The 20,603-nt window shown below is 49.1% G+C and overlaps 7 protein-coding genes across 7 annotated transcripts; 6 read left to right on the forward strand and 1 right to left on the reverse strand.

Moving 5' to 3' along the window:
- Positions 1-242: 242 nt before the first annotated feature.
- J7337_005191 (uncharacterized protein) lies at positions 243-3,334 on the forward strand (the record flags this gene model as incomplete). Its single annotated transcript, XM_044822873.1, has 4 exons — positions 243-445; positions 619-1,965; positions 2,025-2,409; positions 2,462-3,334. The coding sequence occupies 4 exons, from the start codon at positions 243-245 to the stop codon at positions 3,332-3,334; spliced, it is 2,808 nt and encodes a 935-aa protein (XP_044681364.1).
- A 1,193-nt stretch (positions 3,335-4,527) lies between these two features.
- On the forward strand, positions 4,528-6,144 carry J7337_005192 (uncharacterized protein; the record flags this gene model as incomplete). The annotated part of the gene is made up of 3 exons (XM_044822874.1): positions 4,528-4,751; positions 4,799-5,872; positions 5,925-6,144. The coding sequence occupies 3 exons, from the start codon at positions 4,528-4,530 to the stop codon at positions 6,142-6,144; spliced, it is 1,518 nt and encodes a 505-aa protein (XP_044681365.1).
- Positions 6,145-6,534: 390 nt separating this feature from the next.
- On the reverse strand, positions 6,535-7,958 carry J7337_005193 (uncharacterized protein; the record flags this gene model as incomplete). Its single annotated transcript, XM_044822875.1, has 2 exons — positions 6,535-7,780; positions 7,864-7,958. The coding sequence occupies 2 exons, from the start codon at positions 7,956-7,958 to the stop codon at positions 6,535-6,537; spliced, it is 1,341 nt and encodes a 446-aa protein (XP_044681366.1).
- A 1,173-nt stretch (positions 7,959-9,131) lies between these two features.
- On the forward strand, positions 9,132-10,756 carry ALG8 (glycosyl transferase; the record flags this gene model as incomplete). The annotated part of the gene is made up of 3 exons (XM_044822876.1): positions 9,132-9,208; positions 9,265-10,031; positions 10,095-10,756. The coding sequence occupies 3 exons, from the start codon at positions 9,132-9,134 to the stop codon at positions 10,754-10,756; spliced, it is 1,506 nt and encodes a 501-aa protein (XP_044681367.1).
- A 1,869-nt stretch (positions 10,757-12,625) lies between these two features.
- On the forward strand, positions 12,626-15,919 carry J7337_005195 (uncharacterized protein; the record flags this gene model as incomplete). Its single annotated transcript, XM_044822877.1, has 7 exons — positions 12,626-12,628; positions 12,689-12,754; positions 12,811-12,869; positions 12,926-12,944; positions 13,000-13,065; positions 13,117-14,804; positions 14,860-15,919. 7 exons carry the CDS (start codon positions 12,626-12,628, stop codon positions 15,917-15,919), a joined length of 2,961 nt encoding a protein of 986 aa, XP_044681368.1.
- A 703-nt stretch (positions 15,920-16,622) lies between these two features.
- J7337_005196 (uncharacterized protein) lies at positions 16,623-17,538 on the forward strand (the record flags this gene model as incomplete). Its single annotated transcript, XM_044822878.1, has 3 exons — positions 16,623-16,660; positions 16,707-17,101; positions 17,159-17,538. 3 exons carry the CDS (start codon positions 16,623-16,625, stop codon positions 17,536-17,538), a joined length of 813 nt encoding a protein of 270 aa, XP_044681369.1.
- Positions 17,539-17,901: 363 nt separating this feature from the next.
- On the forward strand, positions 17,902-20,425 carry J7337_005197 (uncharacterized protein; the record flags this gene model as incomplete). Its single annotated transcript, XM_044822879.1, has 2 exons — positions 17,902-17,961; positions 18,101-20,425. 2 exons carry the CDS (start codon positions 17,902-17,904, stop codon positions 20,423-20,425), a joined length of 2,385 nt encoding a protein of 794 aa, XP_044681370.1.
- Between the last annotated feature and the right edge of the window lie 178 nt (positions 20,426-20,603).

Raw genomic sequence — 20,603 nt, forward strand, 5'->3', positions numbered from 1 at the left:
TTGGCGACTCAGCGTTGTCCCCCCGAACTCACCTCCTCTTCTCTACCTGGCATTCACATCAACATTGTCTGTTGCGCTGTATCCTTACAAGGAAACCGTCCCATCTGCGAGTTCAATCGGCGATGGGGCCCTAGCCTTTGCCAAGACACTCCAAATTTCATACCCCGATCGCCTTATCCCCTCAAGTCACCAATGTCGAGTAGTTAACTCCATGGTCCTTTGCTAATTCAATCAAGTTCGACATGCCTCCGGACGTCGGTGACAACGACGCTGGCCAGTCGGCTCACGACTGGCACGATGATGCTCCGTCGCCATCAGCGAGCATCAAGTCCGACAATGATCTTGACGAAGACGGCAACCCACAACCCGGCGCGTCATCCCAACCGATTCAGAAGCGACGACGAGTCACGCGCGCATGCGATGAATGCCGACGGAAGAAGATTAAGTGTGACGGCAAACAACCATGCACGCACTGCTCTGTCTATAGTTATGGTACGCGGCTTCTATCTGATTTATCGCTCAATCGCTTGTTCTTATACACTTTAACCCTCATATTGGAAAACGACGCGGTGGCTGACCGTTACATGCAGAATGCACGTACGATAAACCTTCAAACAGGAGAAGAAACCCGGCCCCACAGTACATCGAAGCCTTGGAAAGTCGACTACAACGCGCCGAGTCTCTACTTCACAAATTTATGCCCGATGTCGACCTGGCCGACCCGAATCTTGATCCAGCAATTCAGCAGGAATTCCGCAATCGCGAAAATGCTCGTGCCCAAGCCTCCAAGGCTCGACAGCCTCCTCCACCACCCCAGCCTGAGCATAATGAAGCCCATCTGACTTCAATGATCGATTCCGTCGGCCAACTTGATATCGACGAGAAGGGAAGTTTGGAATTTCACGGCAACTCCTCCGGCGCTGTGTTCTTGAAACGTATGAAGGATCATTTCCGAGGACTGCTTGGCTCGTCTTCGAAAGCGCCGTTTCTGCCTCGTGCCGAACGACCGGCTGGTCTGGAGTCGCCCTCATTATCATCAGTCGGAACACCCTTCTCAGCAGTTTCAAGCTACCCAGAACTCCCGCCAAAGGACGTTGCCCGGAAGCTGTGCTATTATTCCCTCAGCTGCGCGACATGTCTCGTTCGAATCCTTCACGTTCCCACTTTCTACGAGCAAATGGACAAGATCTACGAACGACCACTGGACAATCTAACCAAGGATGAAACACAATATCTTGGACTATTATTCTCCGTCATGTCTCTTGGGTGTATGTACAACAATCTCGACGATAACGACCCAGGAAGCATGCCCTATCAAGATGCGACGGAAGAGGGTCTCAAATACTACAATGCTGCGCGATCAGTGCTACACGACGTCACCGATTGCCGCGACCTCATTTCACTACAAGCTCTTCTATTTATTATTCTTTTCCTCCAAGCAACCTCGAATCTCAGCAGCTGCTATTCTTTCGTTGGTATTGCACTGCGCTCGTCACTCCGAATAGGCCTTCATCGACATTTGCAGCATGAAAAAATCGATCCCATTGAGCAGGAAGTCCGGAAACGTGTGTTCTACGTGGTCCGACAAATGGATATTTATGTTTCTACATTACTTGGCTTTCCTCTCCTCCTTAACGTGGACGATATCGATCAGCCATTCCCCTTGGAAGTTGATGACGAGTTTATTACACACACTGGAATTTTGCGACCACCGCCTGGATCACCATCTTTCTTCCAAGCGTTCAACGCTCATTCAGAGCTCATGGAAATTTTGGCAAAGGTCACGAAATACGTCTATCCAACGAAGGGATTGGGCCAGACCGTTACAAAAGAGAACAAACCTGCCTCAACCTATCTAATTAGTTATGGCCGCATCAAGGAAATTGAAGCTGAGCTTCATTCCTGGTTTGAAAGGCTACCCCAGCATTGGCGCCCAAGCGGTGAGGGGCCAATTGAGACCGTTCGGTAAGTGCGGCAATGATGTATTTGAAGATGTTATAGGGCATTACTAACCAAGGTGACAGAATCCGTCATTTGTTGAGATTTGCCTATGCACATGTCCAACTGGTGCTATACCGACCCTTCTTGCACTACGTCTCTCCTCGTTTGAGTCAAGGAGGCAAGGTCGATGAGCTATCATATGCTTGCGCAGCCGCGGCCATCAGCGTCTCTCGTAACATTGTGCACATTGGATTGGAAATCCGCAAACAGCGGGTTCTCAGTGGACCGTACTGGTTCATGCTGTACACTGAGTTCTTTGCCGTCCTATCCCTTGTGTTCTATGCTACAGAAAACCCTGAGAAACCTGGTTCTGACGAGGTTTTAGCAGATGCTCGAGCTGGAAGACAAATGATTGCAGCCCTGGCAGAGAAGAGCATGTCCGCCGAACGAGTTACCAGTGCCCTCAAGGTATGGCCCAAAAGATCGAACTCGAGTGATTTTACTGACGTTGTTGAAACAGGCTTTATTCGATCAATTACCAGAGCAATTGGATGCTGGAGCGATACGACAAGCCCCTTCAAAGAAGAGACCCGCCCCTACAGGACGGCCTTCTTCTGTTTCGTCTCATCACACTCCAATTCCCGCAAGCATGTCCTCCATAGGAACGACAGATTTCACTCGTGCAAGTCAGATGTCAACAAGCTCGTATCCTACGACCTTGTCCCAAGGAACAATGGATCTGCCCGGAGGAGGCATGACAGCCTTCCAAGATAACACTTTCTCAGCCAATTTTGGTGATTTCATGCCTCCCGATTTGCAGCGAAGCACCCCAGAGTCGACCAGCAGCGCAGCGACAAGTACTCAGCGCTATCCATACACAGGGCAGCAAATGGGTATGCACAACCCCGTCAACAAACTCGACTCGCTCATGTTCCCGTCCGAGGATCCTTTTGCCTATCCAAACCAACCTATGATGGAATTGGGATTCCCGGGTAAGACAGACCAGCCCACCACTATGGGAGACCAGAACCAAGATATGCAACTCTTCTTGACTGGAACTTTCGACGATGTGGAAAGCCAGATCTTCGGACAACCACCGCCCTACATGATGCACCAGCAGGGTCAGCCCATGATGAGTGCACCAGGCCACCAACCTATGTTTGCCAATCCATCAGCCATAATGGGAATGCAGCCCGGTCAACCGATGATGCAACAACGGCGGCCAGTGTCACAAACGCACGCGATTCATCAGGGGCACGCCATGTCAAACCGACGAGCGCACGCACAACGGCATCAAGAAAGGCAAATACAACAAATGTTTACGGAACAGGGCATGCAGGCGGATTGGGGAGGCTTCTTTGGCTCTGGAAGAGGAGGATTCCAAGGAATGTAACGGTCGCTCCATTTGATACCCACTCATGATACGGGAGGACGGAAAGCGCGCGAGGCGTCGGCTAGTGATTTTCATCTTGATTTTTATTTCATGGGAGAAGCGATTTTGATTTGGAACGGAGTGTTTGGACTGTTAAAGGGGCTAGGATACCACGGTTGAAGAGTATGGCAAAGGAATGATCGCGTTTTTAGATATGGCCAATGCACATAGACGGCGGCTTGAACTGGTGTACATTTGGATAAACATTGGATTGTCTGTTGAGGTTGAAGACGAAGATGAAGTGGGTGTGAACAGATGAGGGAGGGAAGCTGAATGAAAGGTGTAGGATCACGGAAAAGAAGACTACTTGTTAGCACTGCAATGAATTCAGCTTTGAGTATACATTCATCCAATTGTAATGAGACTTGCCACCATGCATATGAAACACTGAAAGTGGTTGACTTGAGTATCATATGTGCCCTTTATATATTGCTTGGCTCGGAGATACGAGATCTATCAGCCACTGAAGCAAATATTTGCGGATACAAGATCGGATCGTCCCGCAATCTAATCTACGGAGTCCTCAACAAATCCACGGCGGCGGACTAAAAGCGTCTCATTATTGGATCTGGTTGCGTCATGAAATGGATGAATTAGTGCAGTTGGGCTTAGAAGGCTTATAAGGGCGTTATCGGGAGGTTACGATACGCTGTGGCCACTCCCGATGAGCACCCCAAGGAAGCGATACGGGGGAGACTGTGGCTGACTGATACTGTAACTCCAACTGTACCTTAACTGCAACTGTAGCTTGCCTTAGTACCTGGCTTTAGTGTATGTGTTATCACATGAAACTTGAAGCTTCTCTCTCTTCTCAATAAACAACACAGAATCTTGAGCAACTCTCTTTGTCCGTTCGGCCCTATTTTAACACGCTCGTTCGATCCTGCGTACGAATCAACAAGGCTGTACTGTACTGTACTGTATTTATAGTGCACGCAGATGGCACCGCCGATAACGCCGCCGAAGCCCGTCTGCGGGGAGCAGAGGCCTCAAGCACGTGAAAGAAGGTCAATGAGCTACGAGTTTGTGCTTGAGGATGAATTTGACGCGCTGTGAGTTGGTCTTGGACTCCTATGCCCTTATTGATGTGGTGTAATGCTCAGATCACTGACTGGGGTTTCGTGGTAGATGTGTTGAGGTGAAGAAGAGTGACGATGACTGCGGCGGTAAAAGCAGCAGTGGTAACAAGTATCCCGGTATGTTCCAAGAAGCTCTGTCTTGAGAACCAACGACTACTGACATACCGTGAAGCAAAACTACATGCGCGTAAGGTCGTCAAAGAGCTCGGCGTTACTGATGGACTCATCTATCTTCCCGGCGAGCCTACACGCCTCTATGAGGACTCAGACCAGTCGCCTCCTTTCAAGCAACGCAGATAGTATGCTACACAGTCCCTATGAAGAAGATTTACTAATAAAAATACAGCTTCTACTACATGACTGGCGTTGACTTTCCCGACTGTGCCGTTACTTACGAAATCGCCATGGATCGTCTCACCCTCTGGATCCCTTACGCTGAGCCGCGACAGGTCTTGTATCATGGTCCAACTCCTGACGCAGCAGAGGCTATGCGCAAATACGACGTCGATGATGTTCGATATACTGCTCAGCTGTCCAAATTCCTTCATGGCCAACTTCGTCCTGAGAAGACTCTCTACGTCCTTCATTCTGATCAGGCTCCTAAGTTAACTGATCGACCACGTGGACAGACTCAGATCAACTGCTCCAAGCTGCGACCTGCCATGGATGAGGCCCGTGTAATCAAGACGGAATATGAAGTTGCACTCATCCGTCGCGCTTCACGTATCTCTGCCGCTGCTCATCGTGCTGTGGCTGAACGTCTCCTTACTATGCGCAATGAGCAAGATGTCGAGGCGGTTCTCCTTGCCGCCTGTACTTCACGTGGTGCTCACGCCCAGGCCTATCCTATTATTGCTGGCGCTGGTGTCAATGCTTCGATTCTACATTACGGAGCCAACAACCAGCCTCTTGAGGGCAAGCAACTGATCGTTGTCGATGCTGGTTGTGAGTACCAATGTTACGCCAGCGACATCACCCGTACTCTCCCTGTCAGTGGTTCCTTTTCTAAGGAAGCCTCTGCTATCTATTCTATTGTGCAGCGCATGCAGGAAGAGTGCTTAGCACGTGTTCGACCCGGCACTGTTTACTACGAACTTCAGCTTCATGCCAGCGATGTGGCTCTCCAAGGCCTGCGCAAGTTGGGTCTTCTGAAGGGCAACTTTGAGGAGATTCAAAAGGCGGGAACTGTCGCTGCTTTCTTCCCCCACGGTCTCGGCCATCATGTTGGTCTTGAGGTCCATGATGTCACTGGCTATGAGCGTCTCTTGATGAGAGATAACTTCCACGTCGAAGGTGGTAAGCGTGAGATGGTAACTGCTACGGCTTTGGTGGCCATGCATCGTATGGCTTCGTCTTCCCCGCCCACAAAGCCAAGACAGGCTCTTCAACCCAATATGATTGTGACAATTGAGCCAGGAATGTGAGTACTATACCTCCTTCGAAATTGAAGTCCATGAGCTAATTTATCGAAGCTACTTCTGCCGTCCTTTTATTGAGGGATACTTCCTGAACAACCCGTCACATGCCAAGTTCATTAACAAAGACCTTCTCGAGACATACTATCCAGTTGGTGGTGTTCGCATCGAAGATGACATCCTCGTCACACCCGGTGGCTATGAGAACTTGACCTCTGCTGCCCCCAAGGGCGACGAGATGCTTGATGTGATCAACGGCAGCTTTGAGAAGATTTGATGACGATATGAATGCCTGCATTTGGTTATGAAACTATCGGCGAGCAAGGCGAGCGAGTCTGAAATGTTTAGTGTTTGAATGCGTGGATAGTTAGTTATAGGTGGTCTGGGAGTGGTCTAATGGCATGAGTATATGGTCCAAGTGATGAGAATGAGTCCTGGATACATAGTCTTTCAGATTTGCAATATTGATTTATGATTTTTTCTAATCATCATACTCATTTCTTTTGCTAACATAAAAACTCTCCCATGTACACACGGCTCATGCATCTAATTTACAAAGCACTGCAACCAATACCAAGGAACAAGACGTGAAGTCAAACCTCACTATCCAAATACAACTTCTCCCTTGAATCCGTGATCCCCCTCTTTTTAGCCTTTCTTCATGAGTTTACAGGTACTTCTTGGGCATGGATGAGCGTCGTTTCTTGTAAACTACATAAGCCGCAACGAGAAGACCCTGTGTTCCAAGGAAAACAAAGATAAGGAAGCGGTGGCCAGGAGTCTTGGCCATGACGGTCTCTGACAAAGAGTTATGGTGGTCAGAAAGCGTGTCCTTGAAGGTACGCTCGGTGGACTGCAGCTTGCGGTTGAGTTCCTTTCGGAGACCCTGGATATCCTTCTCGAGCTCCAAGACACGGCTGTGCAGAGCAGTGATATCGTCGAGCTTACGCATATCAGCACGGAGCTGGCCAATCAGGGTAGTCAAGTCCTCGTGGCGCTTCTCGTCCTGCTGCTGATGGCGTGAGGAGGTGCGCTGCAGGGAGGCGAGCTGGTGGTTTGTGTTCTGGAGGCGGTTATGCAGATCCATGAACTGAGCCTTGGAAGTCTGGAAAATATCGGGATCTTCATCTGCGTACTCGCCGTCGTTTCGCTTGTTGTTACTGTTGGAGGTGTCCCTGACGGGTGGAACACGCTGGTTCTGATTCTGATTCTGATTCTGGCCCTGGTTTTGGTTTTGGTTTTGGTTTTGGTTTTGGTTCTGCTTAGGAGGGTCACGAACAGAACCACTGTCGCTGTTATCAGCCATGACAACCATCTTGAAGACCTCAAAAGAATCAGGGTTATCAGGGGTAGCAGCAGTGACACCAAACTGATAGCCTGTGGGAATGCTGAACTTGTCTGACTCGAAGCACAGGTTACCATCCAACTCAACACGGAATGTCCTGGCGGTCTGTCGAAGCTTGACCTGCGAAGGTCGGCCGAGATTGCGGTAGTTGTAAGGGCAGTGGCCGAACGAGAGCTCATCGACATTGCTTTGTCTCGAGTAATCGGTGTTTCCATCGTTCAAGAAACCTCGAACCATACCGCCGGAACCACCAGAAGTATCGATAACCAGAGCCAAACCGTCGAACTTTCCGACAGTGTAGATGCTTCCAGAGCCGATCGTAGCAGGACCGTTGCGAACAAGCCAGATGTTGAGGTTACCACGGCCACGATCAGGACCGTTGGCTCGGAAGTCAACATCGGCGATCCATTGGTTGCGAAGTAAAGGCTGCTGGCCCCAGACGGCACCTCGTTGGTTACCAGGAGCAAGAGGTGTCAAGATAATTCGGTTTGAGAGAACCTCGGGCGTGTTGGGGTTGCCTTGGACAGCAAAGTTGGGGATCTGTCCACGAGCTTCGGGTGGGCTTATCCTATAGACGCAGCATGGGTTAGCAACGTTGGATCCCTGGATAGTGAGTGCAGTACCACAAAAGTACAAAAAGGTAGAACAAACCTTCCAGCATGACCAAAACTGAGTTCACTGATGAGATACTGAGCCTGTGACAGGCTTGCTGCCAGCAGCGCAGCCAAAGAGAAAGAGACCCTCATAGCAGCGTAAAGATGGATGCAGATGGGGACCAAAAGACGAAATAAGAACAAGGATAGAACAATATTCCAACCGCAGACAAGACAAAGACTAGACAAGACAAGACAAGACACCTGCACAAGGACGGACTCACTCTCCTTTTTCCCAAGATCGGGTCACGGAAAAAAACGAGCTCGGGAAGTTGAATGAAATGAGCCGAGTTGGTGGATGCAAGGCTGAGGTCTAAGGACACTTTGCACTATGCAGCCCCTGGAACAAGCGTATACCGTACGTACTTGGTGGTTGGAGTTTAGAGCGGGGGTTCACTATAGACCAACGATAAAGAATCAACCATGGAGCTCTGAAAGACACAATAACGAGGCATGTAACAGAAGAATTAAGATAACAAGAGAACAAAGAATCTATCAGTCCATACTAAAGCACAACGAGGGAGAAGGAAGAGTCTCACGGGCAACAGGCATTGGCTTGATGAAGCCACATGCGATTATTCAACTCAGCCTTGAAAAGGGTTTTGTGGCGCAACCTAAGTTAACTGGAGCAGCGTGGCTTGATGATGCCCAGTAAAGAGCATCATTGGTGGATTTGTTAGCTACCTACCTAAAGAGATGGAAGCTGGCGAAAAGAGCTCGGGCCGTCGGTAGCTTCAAGGAGAATACGGTGAACCCCTTTCTAAGTGTTTTGAGATTGTGTGATATAATTGAATTGAATAATAGGTAAAGCAAAAATGGACAGTTTGGGAGTTGTTTTTGTTACTCAGACTTTGACACCTATGGCCAGAGTAGAGTCAAAGCTATACCCCTGTAAGTAACTCCATAGGTAGCTGGACCCCAGATTGGACATGTCTAGGAGGGTTCCTGGTTGCTTTAACGGCCTGAAAGTCTTAATCTAACATCAGATTCGTCATATAAGTATCTATCCAATAGATTCTGTCAACCCAATGGTGAAATGGGCTGTTTGAAGCTCTATTGTACCGGTTTCTTAGTTGTCAACTCATTCAATGCTAGGGTGTTTTAGTGGGGACATGCTTGAACAACCACCTCATGCCCAAAAAAAGAACACGAGCCAATCTCCTTCTCGTCATGACTTGTATCAAGGTCTACTTCAACTAATCCCACAGCAACAAGGTCATGAGGCCATCTCCAGCTCCGCGACAACACAATTAGTGACCGCGCATCATGAGCGAACATTACCCAACACTTGCGCAGACCGCGCTTGTCGCTGCCGCCTTCAAAATCCTCCTGTTCCCCGCATAGTGAGTCTCGTTCCATCATATCCGTCGCGTGCCGTCGCTCACCACCCACCCAAAAGCAAATCGACCGACTTTGAAGTCCATCGCAATTGGCTCGCCATCACCAACAGTCTTCCCCTGGAGAAGTGGTACTTCGAAAAGACGTCGGAATGGACCCTGGATTATCCCCCCTTCTTCGCCTACTTCGAATGGATCCTCGCACACGTCGCCCGTCTGATTGATCCCCTCATGGTCAAAGTCTACAACCTCGATTACGAGAGCTGGCAAACCGTTTACTTTCAACGAACTTCTGTTATCATTACAGAGCTTGTGCTGGTCTGGGCCCTTCAGACCTTTATCGACAATGCGCCTCTCAAGTCCCGTCGCGCCGCTCAGGTCGCTGCTCTATCTATCATCCTTTCTCCCGGACTTCTCATTATTGACCATATCCACTTCCAGTACAATGGCTTCATGTACGGAATTCTTGTCATGTCTCTTGTTCTTGCTCGCGACAAGAATGAGCTGCTAACCAGTGGGCTCATCTTTGCTGCCCTCCTATGCTTCAAGCACATTTACTTGTACTTGGCGCCAGCTTATTTCGTATATCTCCTCCGAGCATATTGCCTGTCGTCTAAATCCATCTTCCGAATCCGATTCTTGAATTCGATCAAGCTGGGTTTGGGTATTGGAACCATCTTTGGAGCTGCTTTTGGACCATTTGCAGCTATGAATCAGATTCCTCAGCTGCTGAGCCGACTATTCCCTTTCTCTCGTGGCTTATGTCACGCTTACTGGGCGCCTAATGTCTGGGCTCTTTACTCTTTTGCGGACCGAATCTTGATTCACAGTAAGTTCCACCTTGATTCAGAACAGCTACAGCTACCTCAGCCATTGGTCTAACATTCTATAGTTGCTCCACGTGTTGGCTGGACTGTTGACAAGAACGCATTGCAGAGTGTCACTCGTGGCTTAGTTGGAGATACAGCTTTTGCCGTTTTGCCTGAAATCAGCCCAAGAACATGTTTCGTTCTTACACTGTTCTTCCAGGTCCTCCCTTTGATCAAGCTGTTCTCTCAACCAACCTGGGAGACGTTCATCGGTGCTGTCACCCTATGTGGCTATGCCTCTTTTCTCTTTGGCTGGCATGTTCATGAAAAGGCCATTCTTCTTGTCATCATCCCCTTTAGTCTTATCGCCCTTCGAGACAGACGTCATCTCGGAGCCTTCCGGCCGCTGGCTGTTGCCGGTCATGTATCACTCTTCCCCCTGCTATTCACGCCGGCAGAATTTCCTATCAAGACACTCTATACTATCACCTGGCTTGTTGTCTTCCTGATGGCGTTTGATCGTCTTGCACCTGCTTCCAACAAGCCCAGGATCTTCCTCTTAGATCGGTTCAGTACACTTTACATTGCCGTGAGCATCCCACTCATCTTATACTGCTCACTCCTACACCAGATCATATTTGGCAAGAGCTATGAATTCCTTCCGTTGATGTTTACGAGCTCGTATACTGCGATTGGCGTGGTTGGAAGTTGGTTGGGATATATGGTTGTGTATTTCACAGCATGAAGTGTTGATGTTAGATACCCAGTAGATTTCATATCTTTTCTAAAAACACTGACTCTCACATGATGTTCTTCGAGCAAATCTAATCATTTTATTGACAATCTGGCAGCAGGAATAAACACTGCCAGACCTGTGCTTCAGAAGACCCTGAATCTATCCAGGGGCACAATCGGTCTAGCTGGCTTCTTATGGCCTATTCACGATTGTTTTTCATTCTATTGTGCTTTTTATACTCGTGCATGCGGAAGCAGTGGCAGACAAGTGTGAGATAGCATGCGATACCAATTGTGGAGCTTCATAGAGCACAAAGCTAGGTGATGGTTCTGGAGGAGGCGGTGGCTCCAGCTCTGGCTGTGACATAATGGCTCCTTTACCAGTGCCTAAAAGTGCAAAGACATTATATGTGGTCTAAGTATATTATGTCTGACTACTGGGGCTCGTTTGGGGGTATTTGTGAAGTGGTAGGGCTGTTTATAATTCCAATATGACTTACACAGCGCGTTTGACGGAGAGACCGGAGAGGCTCTTCTTCTATGTCATGATGCTCTGTTAATTCCAGGCAGTCTAAATATAAGTTCAATATATTGACAGAGTATAATATCCAGAGGCTCTTTGACTCTGAAATGCGATTTGCTGGTGATTATCGTGAGTGATTGTGGTATCAGGAGCTTACTTGGCGTCCCGAGATGACGGTCTGGAGTATCTCCAGGAGAATTCCAAGATTAAGCTATATTGAGCATAACTTCCCGAGCCTGCATTAGTTGTTTCCGAAACCTTGTTTTCTGGGTGCAGAGTGACGTGAGGATTATAAAGAGTCCAAGAACGTGGGCAAAAAGTTGAGTTAGGCTTGTTTTATAGGCGGGCAAAGTTGAATGATGGATCTTAGACGAGGAGGAGGAGGGCCACGGGCCGACAGGGGTTGGAGGTGGAGAGGATGGAACGGATCCATGAGGAGCTAAACTAAAAAAAAAGCTGGGACAACATGACAAGACGTTTTGACGCGCTTAGGATGTAGACACCAACAAAGCATGGATACAATATAATAGACAGTACACAAGTAAATTGTATGTAGTAATATATCATATATACACTTCTTGATATATCACTTCTCTCACTTTTAGTACCGTGTTAGTCTCATCCTCGGGTATCTGCAGCCGCATTCTTCATCAAAGCATTGGATCGGACCCTACCTATTAATGTGCCAGCCGTGGAGGGTACCTCAGGGACGGGGCGGCATTGACTCCAAGTACCTGTACTTGCAAGTTACTGAATTATGGCCCATATCTTAGTGGCGGCCCGGGTATCTCTCAGCTCCCAGTGACCCACCGTACTACCGGGACCTGACCTGCCCTGCCCGTTAAACTCCCTCCCGCCAGCCCAGGTCGCGTACTTGTAGCCCGCTTCTTTTCCTTCTTTAGATCTTCTTTTCTTCCTACATCATTCTCCTCACTCTAGTCACGCCCGCAACTTGTCTCTGCCTCGACAGCGTCTGCGCATTGCAAGAGATATATCGTATATCATCTTTTCCGCGTCTTATACCTTGCTTCTTCGCTCTCCGCTACGTGCGAGCGAGCGTGTAAGTCGTTCAACTCCGGACTCCGTCTCTCGAGGAGCCCACCCCCGGTTTCTATTTCCCACCTGCGCGCCCGCGTTCTCCTCGATCCGCCCACGCAAAACGAAGCGACCCCAAATTTCACCTTAGCACCGTTCTTCAACGTCGCGTCTTCCACCACAATCACCCTCGTGCTCATGCTGCAATATAGCATCGCTTTCAACCTTCAATCTTGTTAGTGGGGGCAGGCTATACCTTAGCCTTGCAGGTGGTTTCTATTGCACATCCGACTCGGCCGCTTGCGCCTCGATTACTTGATCATGGTACGCGCTTCTCTTGCTTGCCTCTTGGCCACTTCGCCTTTGCTAAACGAGTATCACCAGGTCCTCTTCAAACGTAAACCGGTCCGCTTCTTGCCGGCACAGGAAATTGAAGATGAGAATACTGAGGTACGGCTAACTTAACATAGCTATAGATTTTTTTTGCAATAGCTGAACAGAAATAGGTTTGGCACATTCCTCAAACAGGGGAGATCTTTACCTCATATGAGGACTATCTTGATCGGTAAGTGCCATGTATCACCTGAGTCCAATATTACACCTTACTTACACAATTCTTAGAATGGATTTCTATAAACAGGTTAGCTATGATATCTGGTTTACACCTTGACGTCCCTTGCTTACCCATCCTGCAGCGTCGCTTTAATGATCAGATTACAGGCCATTCCGGTCTAACTTTCTTTGAAGCTCTGAAGAGCGAGGTTTGTTTTGCAAACTTTGATTTATTGTTCAACGGCTAACAATTGGCTTAGCTTGCTGGTGGCAAAGAAGTCGAAGCTTCATTTCCCGAGGCGTTGAAAGGCCCTATACTGCGTAAGGTGCAGTTTCAGACCGTTTCTCGCCTGGATAACCTCGTTGATCAAATCTACGACGAGTTCAAGCATGACTATTACCCTGGTGAAGAGGTCACAGTGACCATGAAGGGAGGCGATCGCGCTCATGGACTGGTCCGCGACAAGACAACTTTTGGTCCCCGTGCTCTTCCTGATGGAACTCACTCTTTACCTACAACTCGCTATCTGGTGGATCTCAAGGACACAGAACAGGACACGATTGTAACCGATGAACACATCTGTCGCGACCGGGGTATCTTCACCAAGGCGATGCTTCGATCTTTCATCAAGAAGACTGTCACTCGCGACGCATGGAATGGGGCACCGTGGTTAGTTAAGCATGACTATGCGAGCCAGTATCATATCGATACTCGTGTTCCTCCTCACCTTCGGTATGACACAAAGGTCATGGAGCGTAAACAGCTGCAGGCCCAGAAGCGAGCCCACCTCAGCCATGACACCAACGGTCATGATCTGACTTCTGCACTTCATTCTGGTCCAGTACGTCTGCCGGAACTCAAGCCGGCTCCCAAGAGTAAGGCGAAGCCTGGTCAGCCGGGATCTGGTTCAAAAGGTCTCAAGTGGCCTCTTAATATGCCTGTTCATGGCAGCAACCCATTCAGCTCTCCTTCGGACTATGGAATCCAGACACCAATCCAGCGTGAACCTACGCCGCCTCCTCCCCCACCTCCTCCTCCCCCGAAATATCCCATCGAAGATTTGCAGCTTGAGCCCCGAGATGATCGCAAACGTCCACCGCTCAAATTCCTTTGCAGAAACCCACCTGTAAAGGTTGAAAACGACGACATGCCGCAGAGTGAGTATTGCGACAAGATTGATATGGAATCGATTGGCCCATTGCTGGAGACTTGGGACACCTTAAATGTGTACTGCGAGGTGTTTAAGCTGGACTCGTTCACATTTGACGATTATGTTGAGACTCTCTGCTTTGCGTCAGAGGAGGTTCCGATTCAGTTGCTTGACGAGATCCATTGCTCAGTATTGAAGATTCTGGTGGACTCTGAAGCCGATGGTGGCAAGGTTCGCATCACTTTACCCGAAGTCGACGAAGAAGATAGCGACGAGGACAGCGATGAGGATGCTAGTGCTCTGCCAACTCCTGAACCCGAGGCTCGGCCAGTGGGGCGAGCTACCCGCAGCAGTCTTGCTAAGGCGGAGGCAGAACGTTTGGCTGCCGAGGCCGCGGCCGCTGAGAAGGAAAGCGAGGAGGAGACCAAGCATCGCGCCGAGCAACTTCTCAAGGATTACGACTGGATCGAACACCTGCGAAAGCGAGACTTTACTAACGGAGGATGGGAGCGAATCATGGTTGGCCTTCTCCATCAGTTATCAAAGAACGAACGTCGTCATGAGGTCTGCGAGGAGCTCTTGCACCTCCTTGTGCCTGCTGGAGTTGACGCTACTCAAGAAACTGTCAAGCAGCGATACGCCCAACTCGATGTTAACCAGCGGGTCAAGGCTTTGCAGATAATCTGCATGCTGACCACTGAGACCAAGGCCATGCGAGGCTACATGGAAGATTGCAGCGAAACCATGACCACCTACCGCAAGGAGAGGATCGAATGGCAGCGGCAACGTAAGCAAGCGTAAGTCAAGAGCCAATCTTGCCCATCTGGCAGCGAATGCTAACAATCTATGCAGCATTGAAGATCTACGCCAACTCAATGAGCAGAAAAAGATCCTCCTACCAGAGAACATGCCTCCTTCCCCGCCGAAGGAAGAGGATGGGGACGTGAAAATGGCTGATCCCGAAGATTCCATTATCTCACGAGGGGGAGACGGCGAAGAAACGGAAGATGACCCATCGGCTCGCAAGCGCCGACGACCTCAGACGGCTAAGCAGCGTAAGCAAGAGGAAGAAGAGGTTCGCAAGAAAGAGAAGGCAGCCAAGGTTGCCAAGACGCCTAAGCCGCCAGCCCAATCAAAGCAGTTCATCAAACTCTTGAAGGACATTCAGAAGAAAGAGGAAGTCGTCAAAAAGTGTGAGGACGAGATTGCCGTCATCGAAAACGATCTGCGCGAGGCTGACTGCCCACGAACCCGAGTGCTCGGAAAGGATCGCTTCTGGAACCGGTACTATTGGTTTGAACGAAATGGCATGCCGTATGGTGGGCTTCCTGATAGCTCGACTGCATCAGCCGATTACGCTAACGGCCTGATCTGGGTTCAAGGACCTGACGAGCTTGAGCGAGAAGGATACATCGACCTGCCTGCTGAGCTCCAGGAAGAGTACAAGGAAAAGTTTAACATGACTGTTCCTGAGCGAAAGGCTATGGAAGAGGCCAACACCAGTGTCTTCAACGCACACCAGTGGGGTTACATCTCGGAGCCGGCGCATGTAGATGAGCTCATCAAATGGCTAGACCCTCGTGGTTTCAACGAACTCAAGCTTCGAAAGGAGCTCTTGAGCTTCAAGGACAAGATCGCCAAGCATATGGAGAGCCGCAAGGCCTACCTGTCCAAGGAGGAAGATGGTGAGAAGAAAGAGGAGAATCACAAGCGAATGAGCACTCGCATCCGGGACAAGTCGCCGGAAGTGCCCAACTATCGCAGTCTCCAGTGGGAGAACACGACCGCGCTGGAGGAACTAGGACACTTACACAGTGACCCCCCGCCACCTCCCAGATCTCGAAAGCAGACACGAAAGCGGGAGGCCGTTAACGACGCGCCAGCCCCAGCAGCAAAGTCTCGACGACGATGAAAAAGTTATAAGTTGCTTATGGAGTGATATCCGTCTCGTATCAAAATGGTGTCTGATGTGTGAATTGGCTGCAAAGCAAAGGAAAGAATATGGAAAGCATCCAGAAAAGGATATCGATGGATTTTTTTACAGCGGACTTGGGGATGGTCACAGCGTGTTGATTTTGGCGCAAAGCCTATGGATTGAAGGAGTCTTAGAGCAAAAGGCGTTCGGTTCCTATATTTGCTTTTGTGGAAGGGGTTTCGGGGAGGGAGAGGAACGGAACGCATCCAATGGCATCGCATCACATGGCAACCGGCAGCATTTGGGAGTGGCATAGAGAGAAAGAAATATTGTAACTACCTAGATTAGAGGCTCAGGAACTGGGCTCTTGTTTGTATGAGACAAAGGCAAGACAAAATCAATGAAAACATACTTGCTAGATAGATCGACCCGAGGACTCGGCACATGTGATGCTCCCGGTCCTTTTTTGTTATTTTATTTATGGATCGAGATCGACCAGCCAACCAAAAGTGATGCATCATGGTCGCATATCGTATTTAGGGTGGCCATATTTGGAACCTTGGCCGAGACTAATCGGCCATATAAATTTGAGGCTTCCGGATGTTTTGAGAAGTTGTCATAGACTCACTCGATTTCCATTATTGTCGATTGATTCATCTTGATACACAGTTTCAAACCGTTCACAATTAAGCACCTAATCATGGCTTCAAACGAACTACCCCACGTCAAGCTCTTCTGGTATGTCTCATTTAGACATTGGTCACTGAAATGCTAACCAATTCAGGCTCGAGAAGTCGCGCTCCCAGCGCATCCTCTGGCTGCTGCAGGAGCTCAATCTGCCCTATGAGCTTGAGATCTTCCACCGCAACAAGAAGACTATGATGGCTCCCCCGGAGCTGCAAAAGGTGCACCCGCTGGGCAAGTCGCCTGTGATCCAGATCAAGCCTGCTGGCGCCGCTGAAGACGCTGAGCCCATCACCCTGGCTGAGAGTGGCTTCATCACTCAGTATCTTGCGGAGAACGTGCCTGAGGGTAAGAAGCTGGTACCTCAGCGATGGAAGGAAGGTATGGAGGGCAAGATTGGTGGCGAGACTGAGGCTTGGATGAGATATCAGTACTATCTTCACTATTGTGAGGGTACTCTCATGCCTCCTCTGGTCATGGCCCTCGTTATCAGCGGTATGTCAGCTATCTCTCTCCTCCCGCCTCAATCAGCAACACTAACTCGATATACAGCCCTCAAGTCTCCCCAGGTTCCCTTCTTCATCCGCCCCATATCAGCAATCCTCGCCAACCGCATCTTCTCGGCCTTCATCTTCCCCAACGTGCACGTTAATCTCAAGATGATTGAAGGTCACCTTGCTACATCAGGTGGCAAGTACATCTGTGGACCGCAACTCACTGCCGCGGATATTCTCTTGAGCTTCCCATTGATTGCTGCCAAAGAAGATCTCGACAACTTTGGAAGCTTTGAGAATGGCTCCTGGAAGTCAGAGTTTCCGAAAGTAGCCGAGTATATTGAGTTGATTGAGAATGAAGAGGGCTACAAGAAGAGTGTAGAGAAGATTGTTGAGATTGATGGAGAGTTTTCTGCTACTCTTCGACCGGGACAATGAACTTGAAGCAACTGGATAGAAACGAGGTATTGATTTATTAGAGAACAAGTATAAATGAAGATGCAACTTTGAACTATTGAATTTTATAATCCCAGAAGCGACATAGACGGTAAGCACTAAATACCAGCGAATAAGTTGTTTTATCTCTCCATTCGGTAGGGACTTACCCGGTATATGCCACACCGAAATTTACCGAGGTGGGAAGCACAAACGCATTTTGATTGGCTCCTCACCTTCAAGAACATCAACTTGATGAAAATAGGTAGTGACCCTCAACTGACTGAGCTACATATTGCAACTGCATCCACCAAAACCCTCCTGGGGTCTTCACGCCATGTACGCATCTCGGACAGCCTGTTCAAGATGCTCATCACAGTTGCGATCAGTTCCGACCTCAGCCAAGCGGCTTGGGGCTGCAGCTTCGTATTCAACCACAGCTGATATTCCTGATACACCCAGGATCAGAACAAGGACAGCTTCACAGTCAGCCAACACCAGCAGAGAGTCAAAACAATCCCACAATGGACCGATTTCATGGGCAAATGCATTCAATCATAAACAGAAATCAGAGCAGGACCCTGCATTGGCACTTTTCAAAGAAATCGTGAGCCGTGCCGATCATGAAGCCACCCCAAGCACCGAGGCTGTCAATGGACCTATGCCTGTAGTCACTGAGATTGAAATCAGCGCAAGACTCAAGGAAGTCATGTCCAGAGGATTCAACCCCAAGGAGCGCTATAACATCTTCCGCGATGAAATCTGGCCCAGTATCGTCGGTCTTGAAGGCCAGATCCCTAAGACTATCTACACAGCTGTAACCCAACTGCTCAGCAGTGAGTGTGAACACATGTTTCAAAATGGTCTATTCAAGAACAGCTACGACATAGCTGAGAAGTACCGGGCGCTTGGGGACTATAGCCTTCGCATACGAAACGATCTCATTCTCAACATGTGTGCTAAGCTCTTACAGCACAAGAATGAGTCCAATAGCCGCACCGCAATAAGGCTGGAGATTCTCAAAATGTGGCAGCATATCTCCCAGCTCAAGCGACCCAGTGAAGCCGATAAGGAGGCGCGCTTCGCACTACCCAGCGTCACAGAGGTGTTGAAGGATGCAGAGTATAGCAGGGATGACTCCCCGGCACAAGCAGGGACACAGGCATCTCGAGCGTTGGCCTCTTTGTTCCTTCAACTACCACCGCCACAAGCCATTGAAGTCATCCCTTCACTACTGGCTACCCTCGCTATCACTTCAGATAACAGATATTCTGGCTCTGACTACAGGACGCAGTTGTCGCCATTGCTAATACTTGTACGAGCGGTGCTATCCAAGTACAAAATCAAACAGGCTGATATCGATAATATCGCATCAAAAACCTCAAGACTCTCCCCCGAGAAACTGACCACAATCAAGGAGTATGTCACGCAACAATGGGCTCTTGCATCAGATATGATCATGGGTGAATCTCACGCCTGGGTGAAAGCCTCACCTCAGGGTCCATATCCGGGGGCGCGAACCAGTGTCAACAGCTTTCACAAGCAATTACGAACAGCTTATAGGGCACGCAACAAAAGTGCCGTTGGATCCGTCTGGGACAACATGTTGGTGGCCTTGCGCGATAACCCAAGTATCAAGCCCCAGCTGGCTCAAGATCGTGAATTCCTCGATTTTTGGATCTTTGTGTGGTGTGCAATTCGTCGTTATCCAAGAGTTCAGGAGACACTGGACCTAATGCGCTCGCTTGACGTCGAGCCAACAGTCAGAACGTATACAAGCATGTTGCACGGATGGAAGATGTGCAAGGATATTGGCAAGATCGAGGCATTATGGGATCAACTTGTCAAGTCTGGCATGAAGCTCGACAGTGTCATCTGGACTGAGCGTGTGTCGGCGCTTATTGAGCTCGGTCAGCATCGCAAGGGTCTACAGGCACTCGCGGAGATGGTAGAAAACTGGCAACGTGCAGTTAAGAAAGGAAAACAGTCTCAAGCTGTTGAGCCTACTATCGAAGCCGTTAACGCTGCCTTCAAGAGTCTGTTAAATACAGACCCCAAGGCCGCACACGATCTGCTGGCGTGGGCTGGAAGACAGGGTCTCGCTCCAAACACTCGCACCTACAACATCATCATCCGTGAGACGATTCGCATGGGCCATCACAAGAACCTTGGCGAGCTCTTACAGTCTATGCAGAAGGAGGGCATCGAACCTGACTCTGCTACCTTTACCATTCTACTCGAGTCTCTTATTGGGCGTATGGATGATGCCAGTGCTGAGGAGCAAGTTGTTGCTATCAAAGAAGTCTTCAATCATATTGAACAAGCTGAACTCAAGCCTAATCTCGAGACATATGGCAAGATGCTTTACGCTCTTGATGGTCTTCCCAACTGCTCCGACGATGTTGTTGCTGCCCTGCAGCAACATATGCGCGACAATGGCTTTGGTCCTGTTCTAACACCTCACATGATCACTATTCTGGTTGAGCGCGCGCTTCGTCATGATCCTCCGGATATCAACAAGATCCGCACTCTGCTCAAGGACAACAATCTAACAAAGGTGTCCAGCGGCGACCAGACCCTGTGGGAGCGGGTCATGACCGCCCATGCCATCGGCGGTGATGTTCGAGAAGCCATGTCTATCTTTGATGATCTCGCCGATGCTGGCCGCCCTGCCACATCGCTCTCGTGTCTTAAGGATTTGATGCAAGCGCTTCTGGAAAATGAAGACATGGAGTCGGCCAAGAGAGTCGTGAATGTTGTTCTCAAGTATAAGCTTCATGATAGGGAGAGCAAGAGTGCGAATGAGAGATACTGGAGACATCATTTCTGGTTTCTGGCTCAGAGTAATGGTTTAATAGACAGCCAGAAGTTGAGGCAGTATGCGCGTTAATAGAGAAAACAAGGAGGGATGATGGGATGAGATGATTGTACCACTAGTCAAGGGTTAGACATGTACTAGAGGTGTATACCTCGCTGAATAGATGCTGTGCTGATCATGCCTTTAAGCATCTGTTTTGTATATTGATTGACAAAAGTTTTCATCGCCAAGACTATGATATAGACCGTTT

The sequence above is a fragment of the Fusarium musae genome, chromosome 4 (genome assembly GCF_019915245.1).
Source record: "Fusarium musae strain F31 chromosome 4, whole genome shotgun sequence".
In the NCBI taxonomy this organism is placed as follows: Eukaryota; Fungi; Ascomycota; class Sordariomycetes; order Hypocreales; family Nectriaceae; genus Fusarium; species Fusarium musae.